At 36.8% G+C, this 25,166-nt stretch overlaps 2 protein-coding genes across 2 annotated transcripts in view; both read left to right on the forward strand.

Annotated features, from left to right (window-relative positions):
• The window catches only part of LOC147830545 (uncharacterized), a 48,464-nt gene extending 34,054 nt beyond the window's left edge, over positions 1 to 14,410 (forward strand). The window contains exons 5-12 of the mRNA XM_087180775.1: positions 1,652 to 1,865; positions 4,746 to 4,870; positions 5,730 to 5,901; positions 7,140 to 7,314; positions 8,655 to 8,778; positions 10,145 to 10,217; positions 12,631 to 12,731; positions 14,276 to 14,410. The gene's annotated coding sequence lies outside the window, so the exon portion shown is untranslated. The remainder of the gene's footprint in view (positions 1 to 1,651; positions 1,866 to 4,745; positions 4,871 to 5,729; positions 5,902 to 7,139; positions 7,315 to 8,654; positions 8,779 to 10,144; positions 10,218 to 12,630; positions 12,732 to 14,275) is intronic.
• Positions 1,757 to 23,174, forward strand: LOC147830546 (transient receptor potential cation channel subfamily M member 7). Its single transcript, XM_087207829.1, has 12 exons — positions 1,757 to 1,865; positions 4,746 to 4,870; positions 5,730 to 5,901; positions 7,140 to 7,314; positions 8,655 to 8,778; positions 10,145 to 10,217; positions 12,631 to 12,731; positions 14,276 to 14,410; positions 17,971 to 18,024; positions 21,219 to 21,359; positions 21,749 to 21,883; positions 22,890 to 23,174. The coding sequence occupies exons 1-12, from the start codon at positions 1,757 to 1,759 to the stop codon at positions 23,172 to 23,174; spliced, it is 1,629 nt and encodes a 542-aa protein (XP_087063955.1).
• Positions 23,175 to 25,166: the final 1,992 nt, after the last annotated feature.

Genomic DNA, 25,166 nt, shown 5'->3' on the forward strand with positions numbered 1-25,166 from the left:
TTGGAGAATTCTGATTTTTTTTTCAGCTTCATATGTTGTTTCAAAGACTTTGTTGTGTTTCATCTCTGTTTGTAAAGGAATGGGCAGTATACCCTTTTTTTGTGTGTGCTTAAATTATTTTATTGGTACATTTTAGGTATAAAATATACTTACATTTATCATTGCAGTACACCATTTTTGCGAGGAACTTTTCTTAGAGATTATTTAAAAATTGTATCTTCTAGAATCTGAATATTTGGGAGTTTTTTAGGCATTTGTTTGCTTTAGACAAAGAGGATGAATTAAAGTGATTATTCAAGTATGTTTTATGATGTCATTCAAAAAAAGGTAAATTAAAAAAATATTTTCAAACCAAAAGTTATTTTTCCACAGATGCAGTAGTTTATTTCCTATCCCCCCCCACCCCCGCCCCTTTTGCACATGCTAAGGAAATGCTATACTGCTAAGCTACACTTGTGGCCCTTCTATTTCATTTATTCATTCATTCATTTGCTGGTATTGGGGATCTAACCCAGGGCTTTCACTTTGAGCTATACTTACAGCCCTATTTATTTGCTTGTTTTATTTTGAGACAAGAGTCTCACTAAATTGCCTGTCTGGGCTCTAACGTGTGATCCTCCTCTCTCAGCCTCATGGAGTGCTGGGATTATAGGCATGTGCCACCACATTACCTTTTTAATAGAATGGTTGTTCAGAAACTTAGCTGGTGAGTCCTTCTGAACACTGTTTTGTGTGTGTGTGTGTGTGTGTGTGTGTGTGTGTGTGTGTGCTGGGGATCGAACTTGGTACCTTGTGCTTGCGAGGCAGGCAGTGGCACCACTGAGCTAAATCCCGGCCCCTGTTGTTGTTGTTTTAATGTGCTGGAGATTGAACGCAGGAATTTACACCTGCTGAACACATGTTGTACCACTGAGCTACATCCCCAGCACTCCACTTAATGTTGATTTAGATTTTCTGATTATTTCATACTTTAATTAAATCCATTTATTTCCAATGAAAGAAATAATCATTCCTATTTAAAATACCTTTTAAATTATATTACTTAGTTACAATTCTGTTATAAATGGTCTGGATTGGCAGAACTTTCAAACAGAAAATATTTATTTCTCCAGCAAGTCTTAGAAGCTTCCATTTTTTCCCCACAATTCTCTTTTTTCCCTTTACCCATCATCTTAATTGGTCTGAATGTTTCTGACTCACTGTGTACCCATAGTTAAGTAAGACAGAAATACTGTGGATAAATTTGTAAATTGGATTAATTGGTGATTGAGTATAAACAAAGTAACATTTGTGTCTTAATGTAGAGTGCCTCTATTATCTATAGATGTCACAGAATGATTTTTCCAACTTTAAAATCACTTGCAGCACTGGTTGTGTTGGTGCATGCCTGTAATCCCTGCACTGGAGAGGATGAGGCAGGAGGATTACCCTGAGTTTGAGGCCAGCCTGGACTACATAGTGAGGCCCTGTGTCGGGGGGAAAAAAGAAAATCACTTGTTATTGTTTATTCCTTGCAGTGCAGATATATTAAAAGGAGCTTGTGAAATTTGTTCTTATGCAATCTGTTTCAGGTATATTTTTTCCTAAAGTAAGATGATGTTGCGTGGACAAATTTCAATTATTTTGTGCTTTTAAAATATTTTTATTTTAGTATGTGAGACTATCATATGACACTAAACCTGAAATCATCCTGCAACTTCTGCTTAAAGAATGGCAAATGGAATTACCAAAACTTGTTATCTCTGTACATGGGGGAATGCAGAAGTTTGAACTTCACCCACGAATCAAACAGTTGCTTGGAAAGGGTCTTATCAAAGCTGCGGTTACAACTGGAGCCTGGATTTTGACGGGGGGAGTAAACACAGGTAATATGAACTAGATCAGTTCTATTTAGTGTACTTCTATGTTTAAGACATTTGAAACAATAGTCAATACCTTATTTGGTTTATCTATTAAGTAATGTATAATTCCTGGGTAAGAAACTGAATCTGTTTGGTTGTCATTTAAGCCTTAAAAACAATGCACTTCAGAGCTAGGATTGGCAAACTACAGCCCATGTGCCAAATCTGGTCTTGCTTTTGGTTTTGTGAATAAAGTTTTGTTTGCGTATAGCTACACTCATTTGTTTATGAAGGGACTAGGGCTATTTTTGTGTTACAATAACAGAGGTGAATAGGGTGACCGAGATTGGCAAATTCCTTGCAAAGCTTAAAATATTCATGTTTGCCCCTTTACAAAATCAGTTGCTGGCCATAGTGTAGAACAGTGTGTTAATTCTTACAGTCTGTGCCTACTGGTAAATTGGTAGAATATCTAGCAACCCATTACCTTAGCCATTAAAATGTTAAAAGGTAGCTTTCAAAAATCAGTGTTTAAAATGCTATCATCTTTCATTTAAATATACAGATTAACTCTGAGGGCAAATTAATTTTCTTGTCTGTAGCAAATAATTATTTATTTAAGTTGTAGGCATCTAATATTAGCAACTCTTTTGAGCCTCATTTGTCAGACATTTTTTGGACTGTTGAGTAAGTGTATGTCATACCACAGAACAGATGAGCTGTTTAACTTCATGCAGTGTAGATATTAGTGGGGAGGTTCAGACAGTAAACAGGTGACTGCGTAATGTGATACGTTTGATGATGGTGCGTGCTGGGCACACATGGAATAAAGAGGAGAGGGAGGGATGATGGAGCGGCTGGTATTTTGTACACGGTCAGAGCTTTACTGATAGGTGACACTGAGGAAAAAATAGAAGGAAATGAATGAGGAATCAAGATACAAGAAAAATTTGAGGCAGAGCATTTAAAGGAGAGGAAATGACTACGGTATTGGAAGAAGAGTGAGATTTTGGTGTCACTTGAGTCCTAGATGATGTGGTCAGAAGTTACTGGCCTGTGGTGGTGAGGGAAGCCTGGTGAAGAGTGGGGACAGCAGACAGCTGGTGCACAAGGCCTTCAAGGCTGTACGAGCACTGAGGGTTTTACTTTGAACAAGAAGGGGAGGTTTTAAGCAGAGTTAAGCATTAAAGATGATTTAGATAAATTTTAATGGACTGGGAGGCAGCAGGTGAGAGACCAATGAGGGTACTATTTCTTTTGTGGTTTTTTTTGAGATAGGGTCTCACTATGTAGTTCAGGGTGACCTTGAACTCACTGTGTAGCCCAGGTGTGCCTCAAACTTACCGTGATTCTCCTGCCTCAGCCTCCCAGCTCCTGGGATGATAGGGGTGTACCACTACATTCGGCTTAGAGGATGCTATTTCTGTCATCAGGTGAGGGTTGAGATCTTATCTATTATTTTAAACAGAGCAAATTGAGTGATACTAATTTGCTAGGGATGCCATAACAAAACCCCACACTGAGTGGTTCATCTTCTCATGGTAATGGAGTATGAAAAAGCCCAATGTTAAAGTGTTAGCAGGTCTGATTACTCCTGAGGCCTCTGCTCTGGCCTCCCTGGGGTCTTTTTGGATCTGAGTTATCCCTGCAAGGACACCAGTCAGATTGGTTAGGACCCACCCCAAGGTCCCATTTGAACTCAGTCACCTTTTTAAAGGCCCATCCCCGAATAGACTTTTGAGGTATTGATGGTTTGAGTTTTGACATATGAGTGGGGGGACACAATTTACCCCACAATAAATGGTAATGAAAATGTATAGTAGTGCATTCTTAAATTTTCAGTTCTTCTCAGTTAATTGTGGCTTGAAAATATTAAATGGAAAATTCAAAAAAAAACTAATTTACAAGTTTTAAATTGCACTGCTGTGAGTAGCCTGATGAAATCTCATGCCGTCTCACTCCATCTTCCTGCTTGGGATTGACTTGTGCCTGTGTCCAGCACACCCACCCCTGTGTACACCAGTGCCCATTAGTTATTTAGTGGCCATCTTGGTTACCGATTGACTATTAGATCCACTGTCACAGTATTGCAGTACTGGTGTACAAGGCTTTGTACTCTCCACTGGTGTCTTAGGACAGACCCCTCACAGATAAAGGGTAATGACTGTATATATTCTTGGGAATTGTCTTTCCTACTTCTCTCCCTCAGTTTTTTTGTGGTATATGTGTTTTGTTTGTTTTTTTGAGATAGGGCTTCACTATGCAGTTTAGGCTGGCCTTGAACTCACTGTGGAGTCCAGGCTGTCCTTAAACTCCAAATGATCCTCCTGCCTCAGCCTCTCGGGTGCTGGAATTACAGCATGTACTGCTACGCCTGGCTTCTCCCTCAGGTTTTTTTTTTGGTACCGGGGATCGAACTCGGGTCCTTGCACTTGCGCAGCAGGCAGCGAAACCACTGAGCTAAACTTTTTTTAGTTGTTTGTGGTGTATTTGCTTTGCTTATACCCTGTGCTCCTGGGGTATATTCTTAATTTATACTAGATGATGTGTAAAGAAACAACAAAAACTTGTTACAGGAGAAATCCAAGAAAGGACTAGACCTAACAATATAGTAAAACTTAGTTTTACATGTGTTTCAGGCATTTATAGTGATGCTATGGGGATTTGTTTTGTGTTTCTTTTTTTGTTGTTGTTATTGTGTATTTTGTCAGCTTGGATTTATTGTCTTCAGTGTGTAAAGAAATACCGCATTCTGCTGCCTGCCTCGTAAGCGCGAGGACCCGAGTTCAATCCCTGTACCAAAAAAAAGAAACATATCACAAATTGTGAAGTTACAGATTTAAGAACAAGATTGTTCTGAATACAATAAAGAATTTGAACTAAAACAGCATTTTTCATGAACAGGTGTGGCAAAACATGTTGGTGATGCCCTCAAAGAACATGCTTCCAGGTCATCTCGGAAGATCTGCACAATTGGGATAGCTCCATGGGGGGTGATCGAAAACAGAAATGATCTTGTTGGGAGAGATGTAAGAATGATTTTTAGGTTGCTTATATTTGGACTCTTGTGTTAATAAAATTAAAGCAAGAACAGTGCTAGTCAACTCAAAATATTCTTGATCATAACATACTTTCCAAATTAAGTTTCAAAAGTTTTTCCTGTGGTTTTCCTCTGGTCCTTTTTAAAACACATTCCTGAATATAAATGATTGTTACTATAGTGTTGGCACATTTTGCTTTCTTAAACATGTCAGTCTTTATAATTAAAATTTTAATGATTAAGCATTAGAAATAATTCCTACTGTTACTAAAGGTAAACATCAAATACTAGTATTTTGAGTAGGTTAAATATAGGGATTTACATTTATCAAGAGACAAAAGGAATTACTGGCTTATAACAATTTCAAATGTTATTAAATTTCTAATACCAATTTTAAAGATTCTATTTATGGCCCAAAAAATAACAATATGACATTTTATTGCTTTTTTAAAATATTCTTTACATATTGCAGAATATTCACTTTAGTTTCTTAGCACTGTGGATTTTGCTTTTTTACTGCTTCTCTTTTTACATGTAATGATAAAATTGTAATTCTTCAGTAAGGATCAAGATGTAATTGTGTGGTTCAACTCATATCGACTGATCTTCAACTTAAAAATTTGTGCTTTTTGATATGTTTTTTGTCTTTTTTTTTTGTACTGGGGATCAAACTCAGGTCCTTGCGCTTGCGAGGCAGGACCACTGAGCTAAATCCCTGGCCCTGTTGTTTTCTGTCTAATTGTGAATGTAAAGTAGAATGTTACTTCTGTTCAGATTGTTTCAAAAATGTTTTTTACATTATGTTACATTTAATGCTACCCACTAACTCTTTACGTTCCTTGTTTTAGGTGATTGCTCCTTATCAAACCTTACTGAACCCCCTGAGCAAATTGAATGTGCTAAATAATCTCCATTCTCATTTCATATTGGTGGATGACGGCACTGTTGGGAAGTACGGAGCAGAAGTCAGACTGAGAAGAGAACTTGAGAAAACTATTAATCAACAAAGAATTCATGCTAGTAAGGGCATTCACAAATTTGTTAATGTTGAAATTGTGCTAGACTGTATTAATAGCCATCAGCATTCTGAAAAAGTAGTGTTCTTTGAAGTACATTTTCCTTACATAGCAAGATAACCTATAAAACAGCCAAGAACGGCAGATCTTAAATAAGGTAAGATGACCTAGGAACAGACATTTCCACCCAAATAGGTTTTCAGACCAAAGTCAGAAAGGTTCATTACACCCTTTGTTGCTGTTATAAACCCATTGCAGCCTGAAGAACTTCTAAGTATTTTTGATATGTGATACATTACATTACATTGCTTTGATATTCAAGATTGAAAAATAAGGGAGAATAAGTTATTTTGTTACAAAGAATCAGCTTGCTTAAAGTTTATAGAATGAATAGTTACCATTTTTTGGCAAATGTGTCTTAAAAGTTGAAATTCTTGGGATTGATTTTGCTCTCCAACTACAGCTGAACTTTCTGGTTCAACATCTAGATTTTATTTCAGGTAGAAGAACTTTTGTAACCCTAGAACACCAAGAAGGTAAACTTTTTGAAATACAAAATCACAGAACAGCACATTCTGTTTATGGTGGAGTCAAAGCATTTACAAAAATTAGGAAGACTTTGCATAACTCCACAGTTCACCAATATTTTCTATTTCTCACCACCCTGCAGGTTGCTGTAAAAACAAAAAATGGTATTTGTCACTACATTTTTTATTTTTCTCTTCTAAGGGTTTTAGAATTTTATTGATCAGTTTTATTTGTGTAATTCTGATTCTGTAATAAATTTCTATGTTAATGTCAGAACTCATTTGAAATCAGAAATAGGCATTTTAGGGCCAGGGATTTAGCTCAGTTGTGCCACACCTGCCTTGCAAGCCAAGCACAAGGTCCTGAGTTCGATCCCTGGTATGAAAAAAAAGGCATTTTAAAATGAATTAAGGTATACATTAGAAACTTAACTAATACTGTATCAAAAAGTAACCTTAAGAAGTGTTATTATACATTTCTTGCTAAGAACTCAATAAATACACACAATTTTACTTTTCAGCGAACATACATTCTCTAGTGTGTGTTACAAATTATATATTGGATTTTTAAATTTTCTCATTTAAGTTATTGACTGTAATTTATGTGAGACTGTTGAGCTGTTGAGTATGTCTTACATGAAATTGTTTTGACTAAAAATAAATTTCAATTACTGAACTTTGTCAATTTTCTAATTAAGGTTTTACTTTTTTTAAGGAATTGGCCAGGGAGTCCCTGTGGTGGCACTGATATTTGAAGGTGGACCCAATGTTATCCTCACCGTTCTAGAATACCTGCAGGAAAGCCCGCCAGTCCCAGTGGTGGTGTGTGAAGGGACAGGCCGAGCTGCAGATTTACTTGCATATATTCACAAACAGACTGAAGAAGGAGGGTAAGTGTGTGAGTGTAACACATTTTAATAGCCTTATTAAAGAGGCCTGTAGTTTTTGGAGTTTAGATTCCTTTGAATGTTTTTTGAACATGAAAAATCTCAGGTTTAATACAATACTTTTTTAAGGCTGGAGGAAATAGTCTGACTCACACATTATTGAAATGAATTATGATACGGTATAACCATCTTCCTGAAAGACTTGTTTGCTACAGAGACACATGCCTTTTAAGCTGATAGTTTCATTTCTGGGAATTGAAATCCTACAGATGTTGGAACATCTATGAAAAAATATATACTGTTGTTATGGTTATTTGTAAGAATAAAAGATTTGAACAAAGTAGAATATCTGTTAGAAGACGACTAGATAAATTGCAAATATGTATACAGTGGGATAGTGTAGAATTGAATAAGGGTGGTATTTGTGTAAGATATTTGTGAAGATTACCAAAATGTCTACATAGAAAAAGATATAAACCAGTATATATATTGTGGCACTTCCTGTGTAGAAAAAGAAAGGGGATAGCCAGTGACGGCGAACCTTTTAAAGCTTTGAATGATACAAACAGCCCACTGTGGCACACATGCCATAGGTTTGCCAGCCCTGGGATAGGCATTTGTATTTATGGAAAGAGAGCTCAAAAAGTTATGTAAGCTAATAAATGATTTCTGAAAAGAGCTAAGATGGAGCTGGTTAGATGGGAGAGAATGGGAAGGAGACTTCCACTATGACTTCTTACTTTTGTATTTTCTGTAGCCATGTGAATGTATGACCCTTTCATCAGAAGAAATAAAAATGTGGGCCAGGGAGCTCAGTGGTTCTGTGCCTGCCTGACAAGTGCAAGGTCCTGAGTTTGATCCCGCCAAAAAAAAAAAAAAAAAAAAAAAAGTACTGTGTTCATGTTCAAGACATCTTAGTGAAATATTGCTTTATATACCATAATATATTTAAGCTGTCTTTGTATAGTATCTTATAAAATTGTGAATATTAATACTGAAGTACACACTTTGTAGGGGGGAAAAATATTTTTGTAAAGTAATCAGAAAAATGACCGTGTTAGTTTTTTACTCCCTTAAGAATTACAAAATTATCTTATGAAAGTGAAAACAATACTGCCCCAAGTCACGTTTTTAATATTAGTACAGTATCCTGAAGGTCTTGCATGGGTCTTTCTGTACTTTTTTTTTTTTGGTACCAGGGAACGAACTCAGAACCTTGCACCTGTAAGGCAGGTGCTGGAACCAGTGAGCTAAATCCCTGGCCCTCTTTCTGTACTCTTTTTGATTTTGCAGAAAAGGGAAAATGCAATCTTAGAGTTAATTTATATTCCCTTTTATACCAGGAATCTTCCTGATGGAGCAGAGCCTGATATAATTTCAACCATCAAGAAAACATTTAACTTTGGTCAGAGTGAAGCTGTTCATTTGTTTCAAACATTGATGGAGTGCATGAAAAAAAAGGAGCTTGTAAGTATAATGTGGCATAATTAGGACTTCTATTTATTCCACAGTGCATTGTAAATTGGTGAACTTTTGTTTTAATTTGGATTTATTTATTTTCAATGTTGGGGATCAAACACAGGGTCTTCCACGTGCTAGGCAAGTGTTCTACAACTGAGGTACATCCCTAACCCTGGATTTTAAATTTTTAAATCTTTCCTTAACCGTGTGAAGAGTTTGCTTATTTATTGGTCTTTTCAACTGAGTGGTGACATAGAACTATTTTTTTTTTGGTACTGGGGATCGAACTCGGGTCCTTGCGCTTGTGCAGCAGGTGGCAAAACCACTGAGCTAAATCCCTGGCCCCACATAGAACTTTTTTTTATATATTGATACAGTATATTTGCTTTTTTGGGAAAAGTTGCATAACTGCAGCAAAAGATTATGTCCAGTATCAAGAAAGAACTATAAGAGTTGTTCATACCTTTTCTCATAAGATATTTGGACAAAATTTTTAAGCAATTTCATATTCAGTGAACATTCAAGGCTACTAAATTAAGAGATTAAGGCTGTTTCCTTTCAGTCATATATACATGGGCTTCAGTTTTCAGAGAGAAATTGTTTAACGGCTCTTTAAATCAGTAGATGATAGCAAGAATTGATCTGCTGTCTGCTTTCATTGCAAGTTTTTGTAGCACATGAAATGAAGTTGGCTGAAGTATTTGTGTTTGGGTTACTGTAATCTTTTACTTTATGAAAAATGTTATTAGATAGACACTTCTCAAATGGTTTATATTTCAAATAATTTAAGGAAATATGCAGTGAAAAAGATTGAACAACATCCCCCATCCCCAAAAAACCCCCAAAACAAAAGACTTTCCTCATTCAAGAATACATACACTGTATTAACTATGTGTTCACTTTGTGGAAAGAACAAGATTTACTCTGATAAGTAATTACTTTGGTAACAGACATTATTAGCTAGGTCCAAGACAATGTATATAATAATGGAACCAAATATTTTGAGTATACTTGCCACCGTATTTGATAAATGATTGTTTAAAATCTTTTTTTTCTCTTGGTACTGGGATTGAACTCAGAACCTTGTGCTTGCCAGGCAGGTGTGGTGCCACTGAGCTAAACCCCTGGCCCTGCATTTGATAAATGATAAAGTATACTAAATTTCTGTTTTGTTTTGGTTTTGGGGGTTGAAATGAACTTTTGGGGGCTGTTCCCCTGTGATACCAGTCAATCTGTCACTCCCCCTTCATCCCCCCTGCCTGAGTCTCTCAGAATGTGTATACATATTCCCCCACATTTAGTGGCTATTGCATTATGATGCCTTACATTTAAGAATATAAAGGTATAATATTATGAGTTAATTTTTAAACAGATCACTGTTTTCCATATTGGATCAGACGAACACCACGATATAGATGTAGCAATACTTACTGCATTGCTAAAAGGTAAGGTTTTTAAGTTTATTTGTATGATCTTTAATTTATGGCTCACTTATATAAGAGAACTTTTCAAATTTGGCTGAATGAGTGAGAAGTGAATTTTTCAGTAAGTTCTTTGTGAAACAGTGTTGGTTTTCATTGGTGGTAAATTAGCTTTTGTTTTTCTCTTGTAGAACTTTTAAGTTTATAGCAAGGTTCATGTGTCCAGATTCATTTCATCATCTTATTAAGAATGTGTCACTGCCATGTGTGGTACACACCTGCAATCCCAGCACTTGGGAGGCTGAGACAGTAGGGTTGCCAAGAGTTCAAGGCCAGCCTGGAATACATAGTGAAACCCTATCTCCAAAAAAAAAGCATTATGTTTTTAATTGGCTGAAAAATAACTGTTTAAAAGTAATGAGGAATTTAGTTTATAGAAATAAAAGGATTCTTAAACATAGCTTTTTTATTCTGGAGAGAAAAATTTTAAACTAGATAATTGTGTAGGACTGAGGGATTCCTGCACATACACTGGACTGTTTCATTACCTCCCCAAAGGTGTCCAGCTGCTCTGACAGCATGGTGCTGAACAGATGCCTGCATCAAAGTAAAGAGGTGTGGCAGGAGCAGAGCAGGAGGACACTGTCTTGTTATTTGTAAGAATTTCCCAAGTGTTGGACCACAACAGCGTGTTGATATATCAAGCGTTTTAAAAATAAGTTAATTAAATATATGTGGTCTTGGGATCAAGCGATCATGTTAGGAAACCCAGCAACTTCCTTTCCTATAAAGGAAGAAGTCAGTAAGTGAGATAACATGAGAAGATAAAGGAGGACACATTCCCCACGTGGGTGGTGGATTTGCGGCACTTGTCCTGTGCATAAGTGGCTGAGTTGTCTACCTCGTATTATCTCTGTGACCCTGATGGCACAGTTCCTTTTTTATTTTTTGTTTTTGTTCTGTTTTTTAAGACAGGGTCTCACTGTGTAGCTACCAGTGGCCTTGTACTCTCTACGTAGCCCATCCTGGCCTGTAACTGGCAATCCTCTAGCCCCAGCCTCAAGTGCTGCTGGGATTACAAGTATGCACCTTCATGCCTGGCTTTTTCCCCATTTTATAAGTGAGAAAACCACAGATAATAGAATTACCAAGAGTGGTTAGAAATTAATAAGATGAATACCTATAGAAAATGTGTCAGTTTATGTGAAAGGTATTTGAGGTAGAATCTAAATATTTGGAAGAAATGTGGGAAGATGGTCAACATCTTAGTGTAAAAGTAAATATAATTTTTTAAAAAGAGCTTTACCCCCTCTACTGGCAAATGGAAAAATGAGTATTCTTGTACCTTTGTGGTTGGCATAAGCTTTTTGGAACTTTTCTTTGTTTTTGTTTGGAGACAGAGTCTCCCAATGTAGTTCAGGCTGGCCTTGAACTCACTATCTAACCCAGGCTGGCCTTCAACTTGTGGCAACTCTCCTGCCTCAGCATTGCAATGCTGGGATTACAGGTGTGCACCATCAGACCTGGCTCTGAAACATTTTGATAGTTAAGCCTTTTCACAAAGCCTGAACATGTATATCCTTATATTCAGCAGTTTGGCTCCTCAATGTATTTAAATGCTAAAACATGTGCCCCAAAATTTAATTGACAAAAAATTCAAAGTAATTTGACTAGTAGTAGAGATATTTGTTGATTAAATTATAGTTCACCTTTAAAAGATGTTAATACATATGAAGTAAATCTGTATTTACTCTTTTTTGGGGGCGGTTATAGGGGATCAAACTCAGGATCTTGCACTTGCAAGGCAGGCGGCAGAACCACTGAGCTAAATCCCTGGCCCAGATCTGTATATACTCTTGAGGAAAACTAAAGTATAATAGTAAAGTATGTAAAGCAGGCTGGTCAACACTTAGTGTAACATGGTCCCATTTTTCTTTTCTTTTTTGGGGGGGAGGAAGGGTATTTATTAACCAGCATCAGGGGGAGCTGAGCCTAGGCTCCCCACTGTCACATGCCTGTTCCACCCACCTGGGGCTGAGTGAGGCCATTCCTAAAATACAGCCATTCTCACAATAAATACATTCATTGTGGGCTGGAGGTGGGGATGGTCCCATTTTTCAGTGAACACAGTATTTGAATGAACTTACATATGTACAGAAAAATACCCAAAAGGATGTTTTCAGAATCCTAACAGTAGTATCTCTGTGATAGGTCATTTTTATTTTCTTCTCATTTTTCTGTATTCTGAATTGTTTGCAATGAATGAGGCTGTGTAGTTTTTATAGTTGGAAAATTAAAGTTCTCCGTCTTGTGTTGGGGTTTGTCCTGTCTCTGAGGCAGGCTGCTTCTGAATGGTGGCTGATGCCATCTGTGTATATTAAAGGATCATAAGTGTTTGCATATTAATGAGGGTAAACTTGCCTGTTTTCTTTATTAGGTACTAATGCATCTGCCTTTGACCAACTTATCCTTACATTGGCGTGGGATAGAGTTGACATTGCCAAAAATCATGTGTTTGTCTATGGACAGCAGTGGCTGGTAGGTCAACAATCTCTGTGCACATATACTTACATGACATGCAGTGGCCCTCTGTATACACAGGCTCCATATCTATGGATTCTGTTACATGTAGTTGGGCTACAGTGATTGCATGTGTACTAAACTACATGCAGTTCTCGGGATTATTCCCTAAACAGTACACAACAATGTGCATAGTACTGACATTATATTAGGTATTATAGTGAATCTAGAGATGATTGAAGGTATATGGAGGATATGGTTGTGTTACACTGTTCTGCAGAAGTCATTTGAGTATCCATGAGTTTAGGTATCAAAAAGAAGGTCCTGGAGCCAACCCTCCAGAGATACTGAGGAACGAGTGTAGTAACAAAATTATTTGCTAGAACAGTGACCCAACTTCGCATTTTATCTTTCTTTCACAAGTACAGAAGTAGCTTAGCTAAGTATTTACACTACATCCAAATCCAGTTAGGATTTAATAAGTTACTTGGCACTTGATGAAATCTTGTTTTATCAGCCCCTTAGAGCATTTGTAGAGCTGGTAATGTGGATACGTCTAAAGAAAATGTGGGCCAGAGGAGAGAAAATAATAATTTTATATTATTTTGTGGTACTTGCATTTTTTTTTAAGTATAGTACTGTATTTTCTGTATAGTAATGAAGAGACAGATCACTTTCCCTCTTATAGAGGAAGAAAGGGATGTTAATTGCTTGTAAGTTGTAAGCCAGCCTTTTACTCCCTTGAATGATTTCTTTGAACTTCAGTCTCCTCAGAAAGGCTTGGATGGAGCCTTTGTCTTTTGTATAGGTTTTTAGTCTCATGGATTTATCTGGTATAATGTTGCCTATTTGATTTAATGCTTCATGCTAAACTTGGAGTTTGTAGGACAATTGTTTGATTTTTTTTTTCATTCAGTACACATTTGAATGAGAAAATGCTGCCTACAAACCAGGTAGATAGGTTTATTTTAGCTGCATCTGTTTTTCTTCAGATAATAAAATTGTGTCAGGCTTTTGGTTATAAACCCAGTTAGATAGAATACTCCTTTATTAAGAATTAAAGGGTAAGGATGTAGCTCAGTGATAAAATTCCTGCTTAGCAAGTGTGAGGACCTGGGTTCAATCCCTAGTACCACCAGAAAGCAAAACTAAATAAATAGTAAAAGCAAGAATTTGTTAGGCTTCTTTTAGTATATCAAAATGAAATTTCATAAACACTACATAAATTTAAAAACCAATGTAACACCCTAATTGTAATAAGACAAAAAAATGACTTACAATAAAAAATATTTTAATATTTGACCATGAACTTTGTGGTCCTCCTCCCCATATAACCCTTATTCTCTTGTAGAAATAGTATTTATGGAGTCTTCTTTGGGTAATCCTGTTCTAGAGAGGTCTTTTTACTTGTTTTCTAAATACCCGAAGGCCTAGTCTGTCAGTGTTTTGCATCTTTATAATTCTAAAACTGAAACAAATAGGTATAACTCCTATAGACTTACATTTAGACGTTATTAGTAGAACATATGAAGTATATTTTATTAATTTTAATATTCTTCTAGGTTGGATCCTTGGAACAAGCTATGCTTGATGCTCTTGTAATGGACAGAGTTGCATTTGTAAAACTTCTTATTGAAAACGGAGTAAGCATGCATAAATTCCTTACCATTCCAAGACTAGAAGAGCTTTACAACACGGTAAGTGTGTGATACAATTCTCTGTTGGCTGTTTGGTAATCTTTCAGAAAGAAGTATTTTGCCTAAGTATGTACATCCATTCCCATGAATAAAGCCTTTCTTGTCTTTCTTAGCTATAGGGAAAGAAATACAGCCACTATTAGTACAGATCGTTTGTATGATAGTCTGCATCTCTGTTCCTGCTTTGGGAGCCTTTTCTCATCACCATAGATAGCCATGTAGTAGTGACGGCCAACCTTTTAGAGCTTTTAGTGGTAACAGACAGCCCACTGTAGCATGGATGGTGTAGGTTCGCCACCACATTGGAAGGACATGTAGACTCCAGTCCTGTCTCTCCTTTTGTCTCTCCTCCCCCCTTTAAAGAACCAGGATCAACTTCTTAATTAGAGGGCGATGATGTTTCTTTTGACTCCCTTGTGTGATGGAGAATGTGAAGGTGGTTAGAAAGCCTTTCTCATTTCATTTCAAATTTCATGTCTTTAGTGTTGGAGGGGATAAATGTTACCCTTCTTTGTGGTTTTCTGTGGTACCAGTGTGAATTTAATTGAGCTGTGTATGGAGGAACACTGACTAAGTCCTCGCTTTCTGACTTTGACTTCTCTATAGAGCTGTGTCTGTTCATTCTCAATTTACCTATTTCTCTGCTTTCCTTCCTGATGTCTGTACTATTCAGTCACTACTAGTCTATGTCACTAACTTTTTTTATTTTTTTGTACCAGAAATTGAACCTCGGGTCCTTGCGCTTGGCGCAGCAGGTGGTGAAACCACTGAGCTAAATCCCCGGCCTTGTCGCTATTTTAATAATCTAATCTCTTCATTGATATTCTTTTCTCACATCAGTTTATTTTTGTAATGATGTTGTACTATAACTTTCTGCAGTTTAAAAAACCTTTGGTGGGGCCGGGGATTTAGCTCAGTGGTTTCACTGCCTGTTGCGCAAGCGCAAGGACCCAAGTTCGATCACCAGTACCAAAAAAACCCAAAAAACAAAAAACCTTTGGTGGCTGCCCGATGTGTTCATAACTTTAGTTTGATTTGCAAATCTCAACAGTTTGCCCCAGCTGTTTTTCTCATTTGGATTTTGCACTATCACACCTGGCTTGTAAATAACATTTTATGTGTGTGTGCTGAGGATTGAACCCAGGGTCTTGTGCATTCTACACAGGTGTTTACTTCCAAGCTACACTTCCAGTCGTAACATTTTTATAGTAAACAAATTACTGAAAAGAGTAAAATGATGCTATAGTTTCACAGTCTCTTCAATACCTGGCCTCATCAACGCAGCCTAGACTCTTAATGAATTAAGTCTTATGATATCATGCATCAAGAAGCTTGTGAAGGGCCAGGGATTTAGCTCAGTAGTTCTGGCACTTGCCTTGCAAGCGCAAGGTCCCAAGTTCAATCCCCGGTACCAAAAAAAAAAAAAAGCAGCAGCTTGTGAAAAGGGGCCGGGGAATTTAGCTCAGTGGTGCCACCACCTGCCTCGCAAGTGCAAGGTCCCAAGTTTGATCCCCAGTACCAAAAAAAAAAAAAAGCAGCTTGTGAAAAAACCCACTGAACGTTGAAAGAATGAGAGTAAAACAATGCATATATATGAAAATTGTTTGGAGTTATTGGCCTTGAGCAGTGGTCTTGGAGGCCTCAGGTGCCTTCAAGCCATGCTTTGAGAACCGGCCTTCTATAGTATATTTATTTTCTGCTAAAAACTTATTTTTAATAGATAAACTTCCAATGGATTAAGATAAAATATTGTGAGTGTATTTCTATGTGAACATATAGTTAAAGAAAATATAATGAAACTTCTTTTTTTTGGTACCGGGGATCGAACTTGGGTCCTTGCGCTTGCACAGCAGGCAGGGAAACCACTGAGCTAAATTCCTGGCCCACAATGAAACTTCTTAATACCCTAAACATATAAAACACTTCATGTTAACTTACAAGTTAACTTGTGGGAAGAATGTACAAAGAGAAGCCAGCCAGAGTGAATAGACTACAGTATCATAGGAAGAAAACAAGGTAAAATATAATTTATATATAGTGTCACTTATAGTCATCTTAGATATGCTGTAGAATTAGACAGCTAACAATGTTAAGGGCCAGGGATTTAGCTCAGTGGTTCCGCCGCCTGCCTTGCAAGCGCAAGGACCCAAGTTCCATCCCCGGTACCAAAAAACAAACAGAAAACTAACAGTATCAAAGAAATACTATTTTCAAAGACATGGTAGTATTTGTGCCTAGATTTGAAAACATATTTCCAAGTAGATATGATATTGAAAAGTACAGTAATTAGTATAAGAACTCCCATAAAAAAAAATATTAACAATACAGTGGGACTAAATCCCATTTGGTACCAGGGCATGGTGGCTCACACCTGTATTCCCAGCACTTGGTAGGCTGACACAGGAGGATTGCTGCAAGTTCAAGGCCAGCCTGTGCTACATAGTGAGACCCTAATCTCAAAAAAACAAAACAACAGTAGGCTGAGGCAGGAGGATCTTCACTAGTTCAAGGCCAGCCTGAACTGCATAGTGAGACCCTGTCTCAAAAAACAAAACCCAGAAAACCAAAAGGGAAAAATCTCATTTGGTAATTCTTTTAAACAAGATTTAAAGTCCTAAGAATAAGTCCCTTGATTTGTGCCACATAGAATGAATACATTGTAGTAAATTTCATGAGTCAAAGCTCTGCCTGAAGTGTTCAGAGGAATGTGTTTTGGGGTCTTTTACCTCAGTGTTGACAGTGGTATATATTCCCGAATATTTTTTTGAAATAAAGAATGCTGTCAAAGTAAGATGACTGTGATGATAAAACTTGTGATAAACCTGCCCTAATACAGAGCACCCACGAAGAGGATAATGGAGAAATGATGGCATAGATAAGTATTGAAATGTTTGCTACCCAAAATATTTAAAATTTGTACAATTTGATGATTGGTGACAAAAGAGAGGAACATTTCAACAAGAAAGGGAATATGAGAGAAACTAAATTTAAAATTAAGATACAAGGCTGGGGATTTAGCTCAGAGCTTCCACCGCCTGCCTCACAAGCGCAAAGACCGAGTTCAATCCCCGGTACCAAAAACCAAACAAACAAAGTAAAATTAAGATACAACTACGAAGTTTGCACTATTGACATTTATTTTTGTTTGATTTTGGGGTTTTTTTTGTTGTTGTTTTTGTTTTGAGATAGGGTCTTGCTTTGCAGTTCACACTGGGCTAGAACTCACTAAGTAGCCCAGGTTGGCCTCAAACTCATGGCAGTCCTCCTACCTCAGCCTTCTGAGTACTGGGATTACAGGTTTGTACCACCACGCCCAGCAAATTGATGTGACTTTTAAAAAACAAAAATTTACATATAATTTTAGTGATTCTCTGAATTCATTCATGTTTTTGATAGTAAACAATATGAAATGTTTATATCCTTACCTTTGTTCTAAAGAAATAACTCCAAAACAGTATAATTTGTACATGAAAATCCTTGAAGGTCCCATATGTAAGAAGGAAAATTAAGTTATTTTAGAAGAAAAGTAATAGTTTTTTCTTTTTCTTTTCTTCCTAAAGAAACAAGGACCAACTAATCCAATGCTATTTCATCTTGTACGAGATGTCAAACAGGTAAGAGGTTATTTTGTTTTTGAAAATGTTATTGTGTAAAAATCATTCATTTATTTCTGGAAAAAGCATTTAAATACATTTTAAGATCAGCAATAAAATGATAGCTTTTTATGTAAGATAAAATAAGGGTAAGCATAATGTATCAGAAGTCAAAAGGAAGGTTTGTGAAACTAAGGCCTGTATCTTGATCCCTTGGTCATCCACAGTAGAATGTGACTGATTTTATGATGCTCTGGTTTGTAAAAGGAAGGTCATTGATAAAATCTTTATTCTTGTGCCATATTCATCAGAAACTTGTTCCCTAGGGGTTTTTCTCAATAAAAAAGATAGTAAAGGAGGAGCTTGAGGTGTGCTGGCTTCGTGGCTGTGAGGCAGGGCAACATGCTCTCTCCCGTTGTGAGACAGCATCTAGTTTGGTGGTGGTGTTGAGCACACACCATCCTAAGGGCCGATACCATTCTGCAGTGGCTTTTTCTCCTCTGTTGGGAGTCTCTCTGACTTCAGTTTTAAACATTTGTCAGTATTTTTATATCCACTTTAATGGTATCCTGTACATTTTTATTTTCCTTAATAAAATGACACTGGTATTTGATTAAAATCTTTTAAGTTTCTGAACTTAATGCATTTTCTTTCTAAACTAATTTTTTTCAAACTTACTTTCTATCGTGTAGTGTTAAAAAACAAAATTTAAAGTGGAAATGTCACATTCTCCTTTAATTTTCTAGTTTGTAACTTATTTAATACTAAAGCAGCATTCCATATGAGAATTTAGTCTGTATTATACTTAAAATTTTTTGCTTTATTCAGTTCTTTAATACCAGCTCTTCTTTATAGCTTTATTGAAGTATATTTCACACACTACAATTTATGTAGTTAAAGTATACACCTTATTGACATACTATTTTCAGAGTTGTGCAGCTGTTGCCACCATGTGATTTTAGAGCATTAACAATACTTCAAGCCAGGCATGGTGCTGCACACCTGTAGTACCAGCACTTTGGGTGGCTAATGCAGGAGGATCTCAAGTTTGAGCGTCTTCGACTAGCCTAGGCAACTTAGCCTCCTAGTAAGGCCCTGACTCAAAGTAAATACAAAAGGGCTGCAGATACGTACCAGAAGCAAAACAACATCAATACCTCAGAAAGTGACTCTGTACCCCTAGCTGTCAATCTGTATTCCTGGTCCTTTTCTGTTCCCCACTTCTGGCCCCATCCCAGAGAGTTAATTTTGGGATTTGCCTGTTCTCCATATTCCTAATGGGGGCAACCTTAGGACCAGGAGTTTCTCCAGTATGTTTGCATTATAATTTTCTTAGATGAATCAGCAAAAAGAAGTATAGTACTGGGCTGGCTGGTACAGCTCAGTGGTAGAGCAGGGACCCAGCATACATAATGCCCTGTGTTTCATCCCCAGCATGTTCCTTCCCAAAAATAGAAAAAGAAATAGTATAGTATTTAAAATTTGAGGAGAAATGAGAGTGAGTCTATAGTGATTGTTACATTGGTGACTATAATAGGCCAAATCGTTTTATTTCTGTAAGTTGTAAATACTCAAGGGTATAATTGAATATTTTTTGGTTCAGATTAATATGTTGAGTTTGTAAACCTTATCAGTATCGTTGGGGACATTGTTAATCATAACTTTTTAGATGACTCACATTATTTACATGGGATTAAATATTTCCTGTTCAAGTAGGCTTATATAATGATATTTGTCACATTTTTAAAAAGCTAGTATTAGGGCTGGGGATTTAGCTCAGTGGTTCCACCGCCTGCCTTGCAAGCGCGAGGTCCTGAGTTTGATCCCTGGTATCAAAAAAACAAAACTAGGGCCAGGGATTTAGCTCAGTGGTTACATTGCCTGTCTCGCAAGCGCAAGGTCCTGAGTTCGATCCCTGGTACCAAAAACAAAACAAAACTAATATTAAGGACTATAAAGGTAGAATCTTCAATCATAAAGCATATTTTGAGGTTGCTTGAGTTAAAGTAAAAACCTTGTATTTTGGTTGGAAATAAGTATTTTGATCATTTTTGAAAGAATAGAATTGCAGTGCTCGCTTTGGCAGCACATATACTAAAATTGAAAAGAAAGAATTGCTGTCTAGAAATTAGAAATTCCAAAGAAGAAACAAAAATATTAAAAATACAGAGACATAAAAAAACAATAGTTCAGGGAGGCTGGGCAAGGAGGATCACAAGTTTGAGGCCAGCCCAAGTTATATAGCAAAACACTGGCTCAAAAACAAAAACCACGAGGCTAAGAAATCAATAATAAAGGAAATAGGAAGAATGGTAGTGTTAGGAGGTCAAATTAACCTGATGGATTAAACTTCTTTAAGATTATTTAATGAAATTAACAAGTTTTTATATTTTGAAATGGGCAGTCTTTACAAACTCATAAATAAATGGCTTTAGTTTGAAAAGTTCATTTGTAAATTGATTGTTGCCCAGGGAAAATGGAGTCTTAACTGTGGAATATTAGTTAAATCCTGGACAAAGATATAAGTCGTATAACCTGTGGTATAGCCTGTATGATTTTCATTAAAGAATATTGGTATTTTTGAGCCAGTCTGGAAACAATAAACATAACATTTTTTGTAGGAAATTGCATTTTATGACATGTATTATCATGAAAATGAAATACTGGCTCCAGGGCCAGGGATTTAGCTCAGTGGTTCCGCTGCCTGCCTTGCAAGTGCAAGGTCCCGAGTTCGATCCCCAGTACCAAAAGAAAAAAGAAATATTGGCTCTAATAATTCTGTTGCCGCTATCTGTAAGGCTTTAGGGCAGTGGAAAAAGCATATTATCTTCCTGCATTAGGCTGTACTCCTGTCCCAGTCCACACGTTTCAGGTTTCAAAACCTCAGAATCCTCTCTTCTCGCAAAAGGAAATAGAGAAACAAGCCTGGCAGTGTAGCATGGTGGCACATGCCTATAATCCCAGCTATTCAGAGGCCGAGGAAAGAAGATGCCAAGTTTAAGACCAGCCTTACCAATTTAAGGAGCCCTGTCCCAAAAGAAAAAAGGAAAAGGGCCAGGAATGTAGCTCAGTGGTAGCTTGCCTAGCTTGTTTGAGACATACCACCAAATAAGTAAGTACATGCTGGCAATCCTGGCTTCTTACAAGAAAACAGTTTTGTGTGACAGTGTTGACAATGTCATTGTATCTGTTTAAAACTAGTGTTTTGTTTGTAGGGAAATCTTCCTCCAGGGTATAAGATCACTCTGATTGATATAGGACTTGTTATTGAATATCTCATGGGAGGAACCTACAGGTGCACCTACACTAGGAAACGTTTCCGATTAATATATAACAGTCTTGGTGGAAATAATCGGGTATGTAGAATTTGGGGGAAGTTTATATATGTGTTTTAAAGTTAATCCATGCATTTTAAATGTTAAAAATTAGTAACATGGTGAATGTAGTATCTTTAACGTACGAGGTTTCAACCAAGAGTTAACTGGAAATATTTTATAAGCTGGACATGGTGTTGAATGCTTGTGGTCTCAGCCACTCAGGAGGCTGAGGTAGGCGGATCATGAGCCCATGCATTTGAGACCAGCTCAAAAAAAATCATAATTGAATTCCTAAACCAGTCATATTTTGCTTGTGTGTATGCACATATATTTGCACGCACATGCACACACACACACATATATATATAGTTAAATTTTTATAACATCAGCACCTTGAAGCATAAAAGCTAATAACCTCTCGTTTTCAGAGATCTGGCCGAAATACCTCCAGCAGCACTCCTCAGTTGCGAAAGAGTCATGAATCTTTTGGCAATAGAGCAGATAAGAAAGAAAAAACGAGACATAATCATTTTATTAAAACAGCACAGCCCTACAGACCAAAGGTATGTATGTTTGTTTTTTAAAGAAAATGTTTATTTAGCTTACCAAAAGCATATTAATGTAAACCCTTTCTGGATTTTGATTTTGTTCTTTTTAATTACTTAGTATTATTAAATAAAAAATTGTTTTAGTGAGAATTACTGCTTTTGGATCATTTATATCTTTGAATCTCTATTTTCCTAAATGTAGATATTTCCTATTTGAGATAGTCTTTGTAAGTTAATGATTGTAATAAGCTTTTCATATTTAGCTATGTATAATAACCAAATTTCACAAAATTTTAACTCATTCCATTTTCACTTAATATGCACAACAAAGTGTTATCTACACTTTTATTAAAATTGTGTTTTATTAGATAATAGTTGAAATATGCCCTTTCTTCAGCCTTGGAAAACATTTATTACAGGCATTTTCAGATTTTTTTTGAAATGGTTTTGGTGGGGCATGCTGGAGATTGAACCCAAGGCCTTCATTCACACTGAGTTATAGCCCACCCGTTTTGTTTTGTTTTGTTTTCTTTCTTTCTTTTTTAAATTTTGAGGCAGTGTCTCTCTTAGTTGCCTAAGCTGAAATTGAACTTACTGTCCTTCTGCCTTAGTCTCCCAGGGTGTTGGGTTTACAGGTGTATACTACCATGTCCACCTTGAAAAGGCATTTTTATAAAATAAATTATGAGCTATAATGCCTGTATCCCATCTACTCAGGAGGCTGAGGCAAGATGATCCTAAGTTTCAGTTCTGTCTGAGAGACTTAATGAGACCCTGTCTCAAAATAGAATTAAAAAAAAAAGACTGTGGATGTAGCGTGGTAGAGTGCTTTCTTAGCATTTTGTAAGGCCTTTGTCCAATCCATAGTACTATAAAATAAAATTTAGAAAGTTTATACTTTCTGTTATGGGTAGTTTTATGAAGTTGGAAAATAGAGAAAGGGATATTTTATAGGAATTTACTAACTCAGTGTCATTGGCCTTGGTTTAATGAGCCTTATCATATTTATTTTCCCTTGAAGATTGATACAGCTGTGGAAGAAGGAAAGAAGAAAAGAACCAAAGATGATATTGTAGATATTGATGACCCAGAAGCCAAGCGCTTTCCATATCCACTGAATGAACTGTTGATTTGGGCGTGCCTTATGAAGAGGCAGGTCATGGCCCGTTTTCTGTGGCAGCATGGTGAAGAGTCAATGGCTAAGGCATTAGTTGCCTGTAAGATCTATCGTTCGATGGCATATGAAGCAAAGCAGAGTGACCTGGTGGATGATACCTCAGAAGAATTGAAGCAGTATTCCAAGTAAGTGATCTTGTATCATTTGAAAGCATTTTAAAAATATAAAATACAGTGTTTGAGCGGATGTTATACTGCTATGCACTTAATGAGGATATATGTGTATATGTATAAATTTGATACAGTTGAGAAAAAATTATTTTAAAATATATTAAGTATTTCTAAAAATGTGGGAAGAAATTTTTCTGCCTGTGTATGTGAAAGAGATATCATTACTGTTTGCAATTCAAGAATAAAAACATGTCAAAAGTCAGCTTAATAATTGTTCTAGTAGCATTTAGAAAAATTACATTTGGAATGGTGAGGGGAAAAAAGAAATTGACATTTGAGGCGTGTTCCAAGGAAAGGGATCGATTTCAACTTCGGGGCTGTTTTGGATGGTGGAATCACATAAAAGAATTAAATTGTTCACATAGTTTATACTATGTATAGTGCACATAGGGAAGTATTGCCATATCAAGCCGGAAATGAATCTGAGGATGTTTTCTAATAGATACTTAGACCCACCTGTCTCTAAGTGGGCTGTGTGGGAGAGTGACAGCTGCTCCTGAAAAACTCATACAGGGATCCTGTGGCTGCTTAGGGATGTTGAAGATTGTGACATTGCGGTGGGCCTCAGGCACATTACCCTCCTTTCTACTGCGTATCATCTCTTTGGTTTGTTTGAAAGAACAACGTAGAAACTTTTGTGAATAGAACATTGTCGCATTGTTAGTTTTGGTTCCCTGTGAGATTAACTTGTTAGACCAGAAGAAGGTGCTCTGATATACCTTTTCTGTTCTACACCTAATGTTCCATATTTCAATATTTTCTGATTTTCACATAGATGTAGATGTTTGAACGTAAAACTACTTTGATTCTAATGCCTCACAATTCCTCAGTCTGTGTGGAAATATTAAAAACTAAAACATGTTATGAAAAAATTTTAAATTATTTGGTTAAAACTAATTTGTGGGCTGGGTATATAGATCAGTGGTAGAGTGCTTGCCAGCAGGTGTGAAACCCAGGATTCAGTCTGTAGCATTGCAGAGAAAACCCGTACAATAACAGATCACTGCAGATTTATTAATCTGAATATATTTTGGCCTTTATCTTTTGGTAGTGATTTCGGTCAGCTGGCAGTTGAATTACTAGAACAATCCTTCAGACAAGATGAAACCATGGCTATGAAATTACTCACTTATGAACTAAAAAACTGGAGTAATTCCACTTGCCTCAAGTTAGCAGTTTCTTCAAGGCTCAGACCTTTTGTAGCCCACACCTGTACCCAGATGTTGTTATCTGATATGTGGATGGGAAGACTGAATATGAGGAAGAATTCCTGGTATAAGGTATACCTTAGAAATAATTTGCCTCAAAGTATGTGATTAGATGCAAGAATAGAGGAATGAGCATTGCATACATAGCAAAGTCCTTTGACGTGTGTGTGTGGGGGGGTGGAGGCCTGAGAGAGGAGGGAAAGGGTGGCTGTCACCTCATCCAAGTGGCATAATATGCCCTCCCTTCCTCCTGGAACTTCCTTGTGTGGGGGATGATTGCCCTCTCTGAGCCAGTACAAGGGCTAAAATGGGAACATTGGCTGATATTCACAGCCCTGAACAGTCATGAAAAAATTACTGCTTAAACAAAAGAGTGAATCCCAAATTTAAGAATTCCAGACCTGGGGCCCAGAATTTAGCTCAGTGGTTCTGGTGCCTGCTTTGTAAGTGCAAGGTCCCGGGTTCAATCCCCGGTACCAAAAAAAACCACAAAACAAGAATTCCAGACCTACCTACTAATGTAATCTGTTACTTTTAAGCCATTGGAAGTATATTGGATAAGTATTTCCGTATGTCCAGTCTTCAGGGTTAAGAATTTGGGCAAAATTGCTGGTCCTTTCAGCTTTGTTACAGTGAAAGATATTGCTTTAAAATTCCCTTTTCATTCTCTCATATCTTTTTAAATAAGGTACAGAAATGTAGAAGGCAGAAATCAGGCAAGTGGTTTAACCATTGACCATTTT

Source organism: Heterocephalus glaber, unplaced genomic scaffold (genome assembly GCF_053883595.1).
Source record: "Heterocephalus glaber isolate CG9 unplaced genomic scaffold, H.glaber_assembly_v1.0 deba00000122, whole genome shotgun sequence".
In the NCBI taxonomy this organism is placed as follows: domain Eukaryota; kingdom Metazoa; phylum Chordata; class Mammalia; order Rodentia; family Bathyergidae; genus Heterocephalus; species Heterocephalus glaber.

Bases quoted from the DNA above. Each gene is read 5' to 3' on its own strand.
- LOC147830546 (XM_087207829.1), top strand. From the start codon at position 1,757: ATGCAGAAGTTTGAACTTCACCCACGAATCAAACAGTTGCTTGGAAAG. The intron at 1,866-4,745 runs GTAATATGAACT...TTTCATGAACAG, and splicing joins GACGGGGGGAGTAAACACAG to GTGTGGCAAAACATGTTGGT. The intron at 18,025-21,218 runs GTAAGAGGTTAT...TTTTGTTTGTAG, and splicing joins TTGTACGAGATGTCAAACAG to GGAAATCTTCCTCCAGGGTA.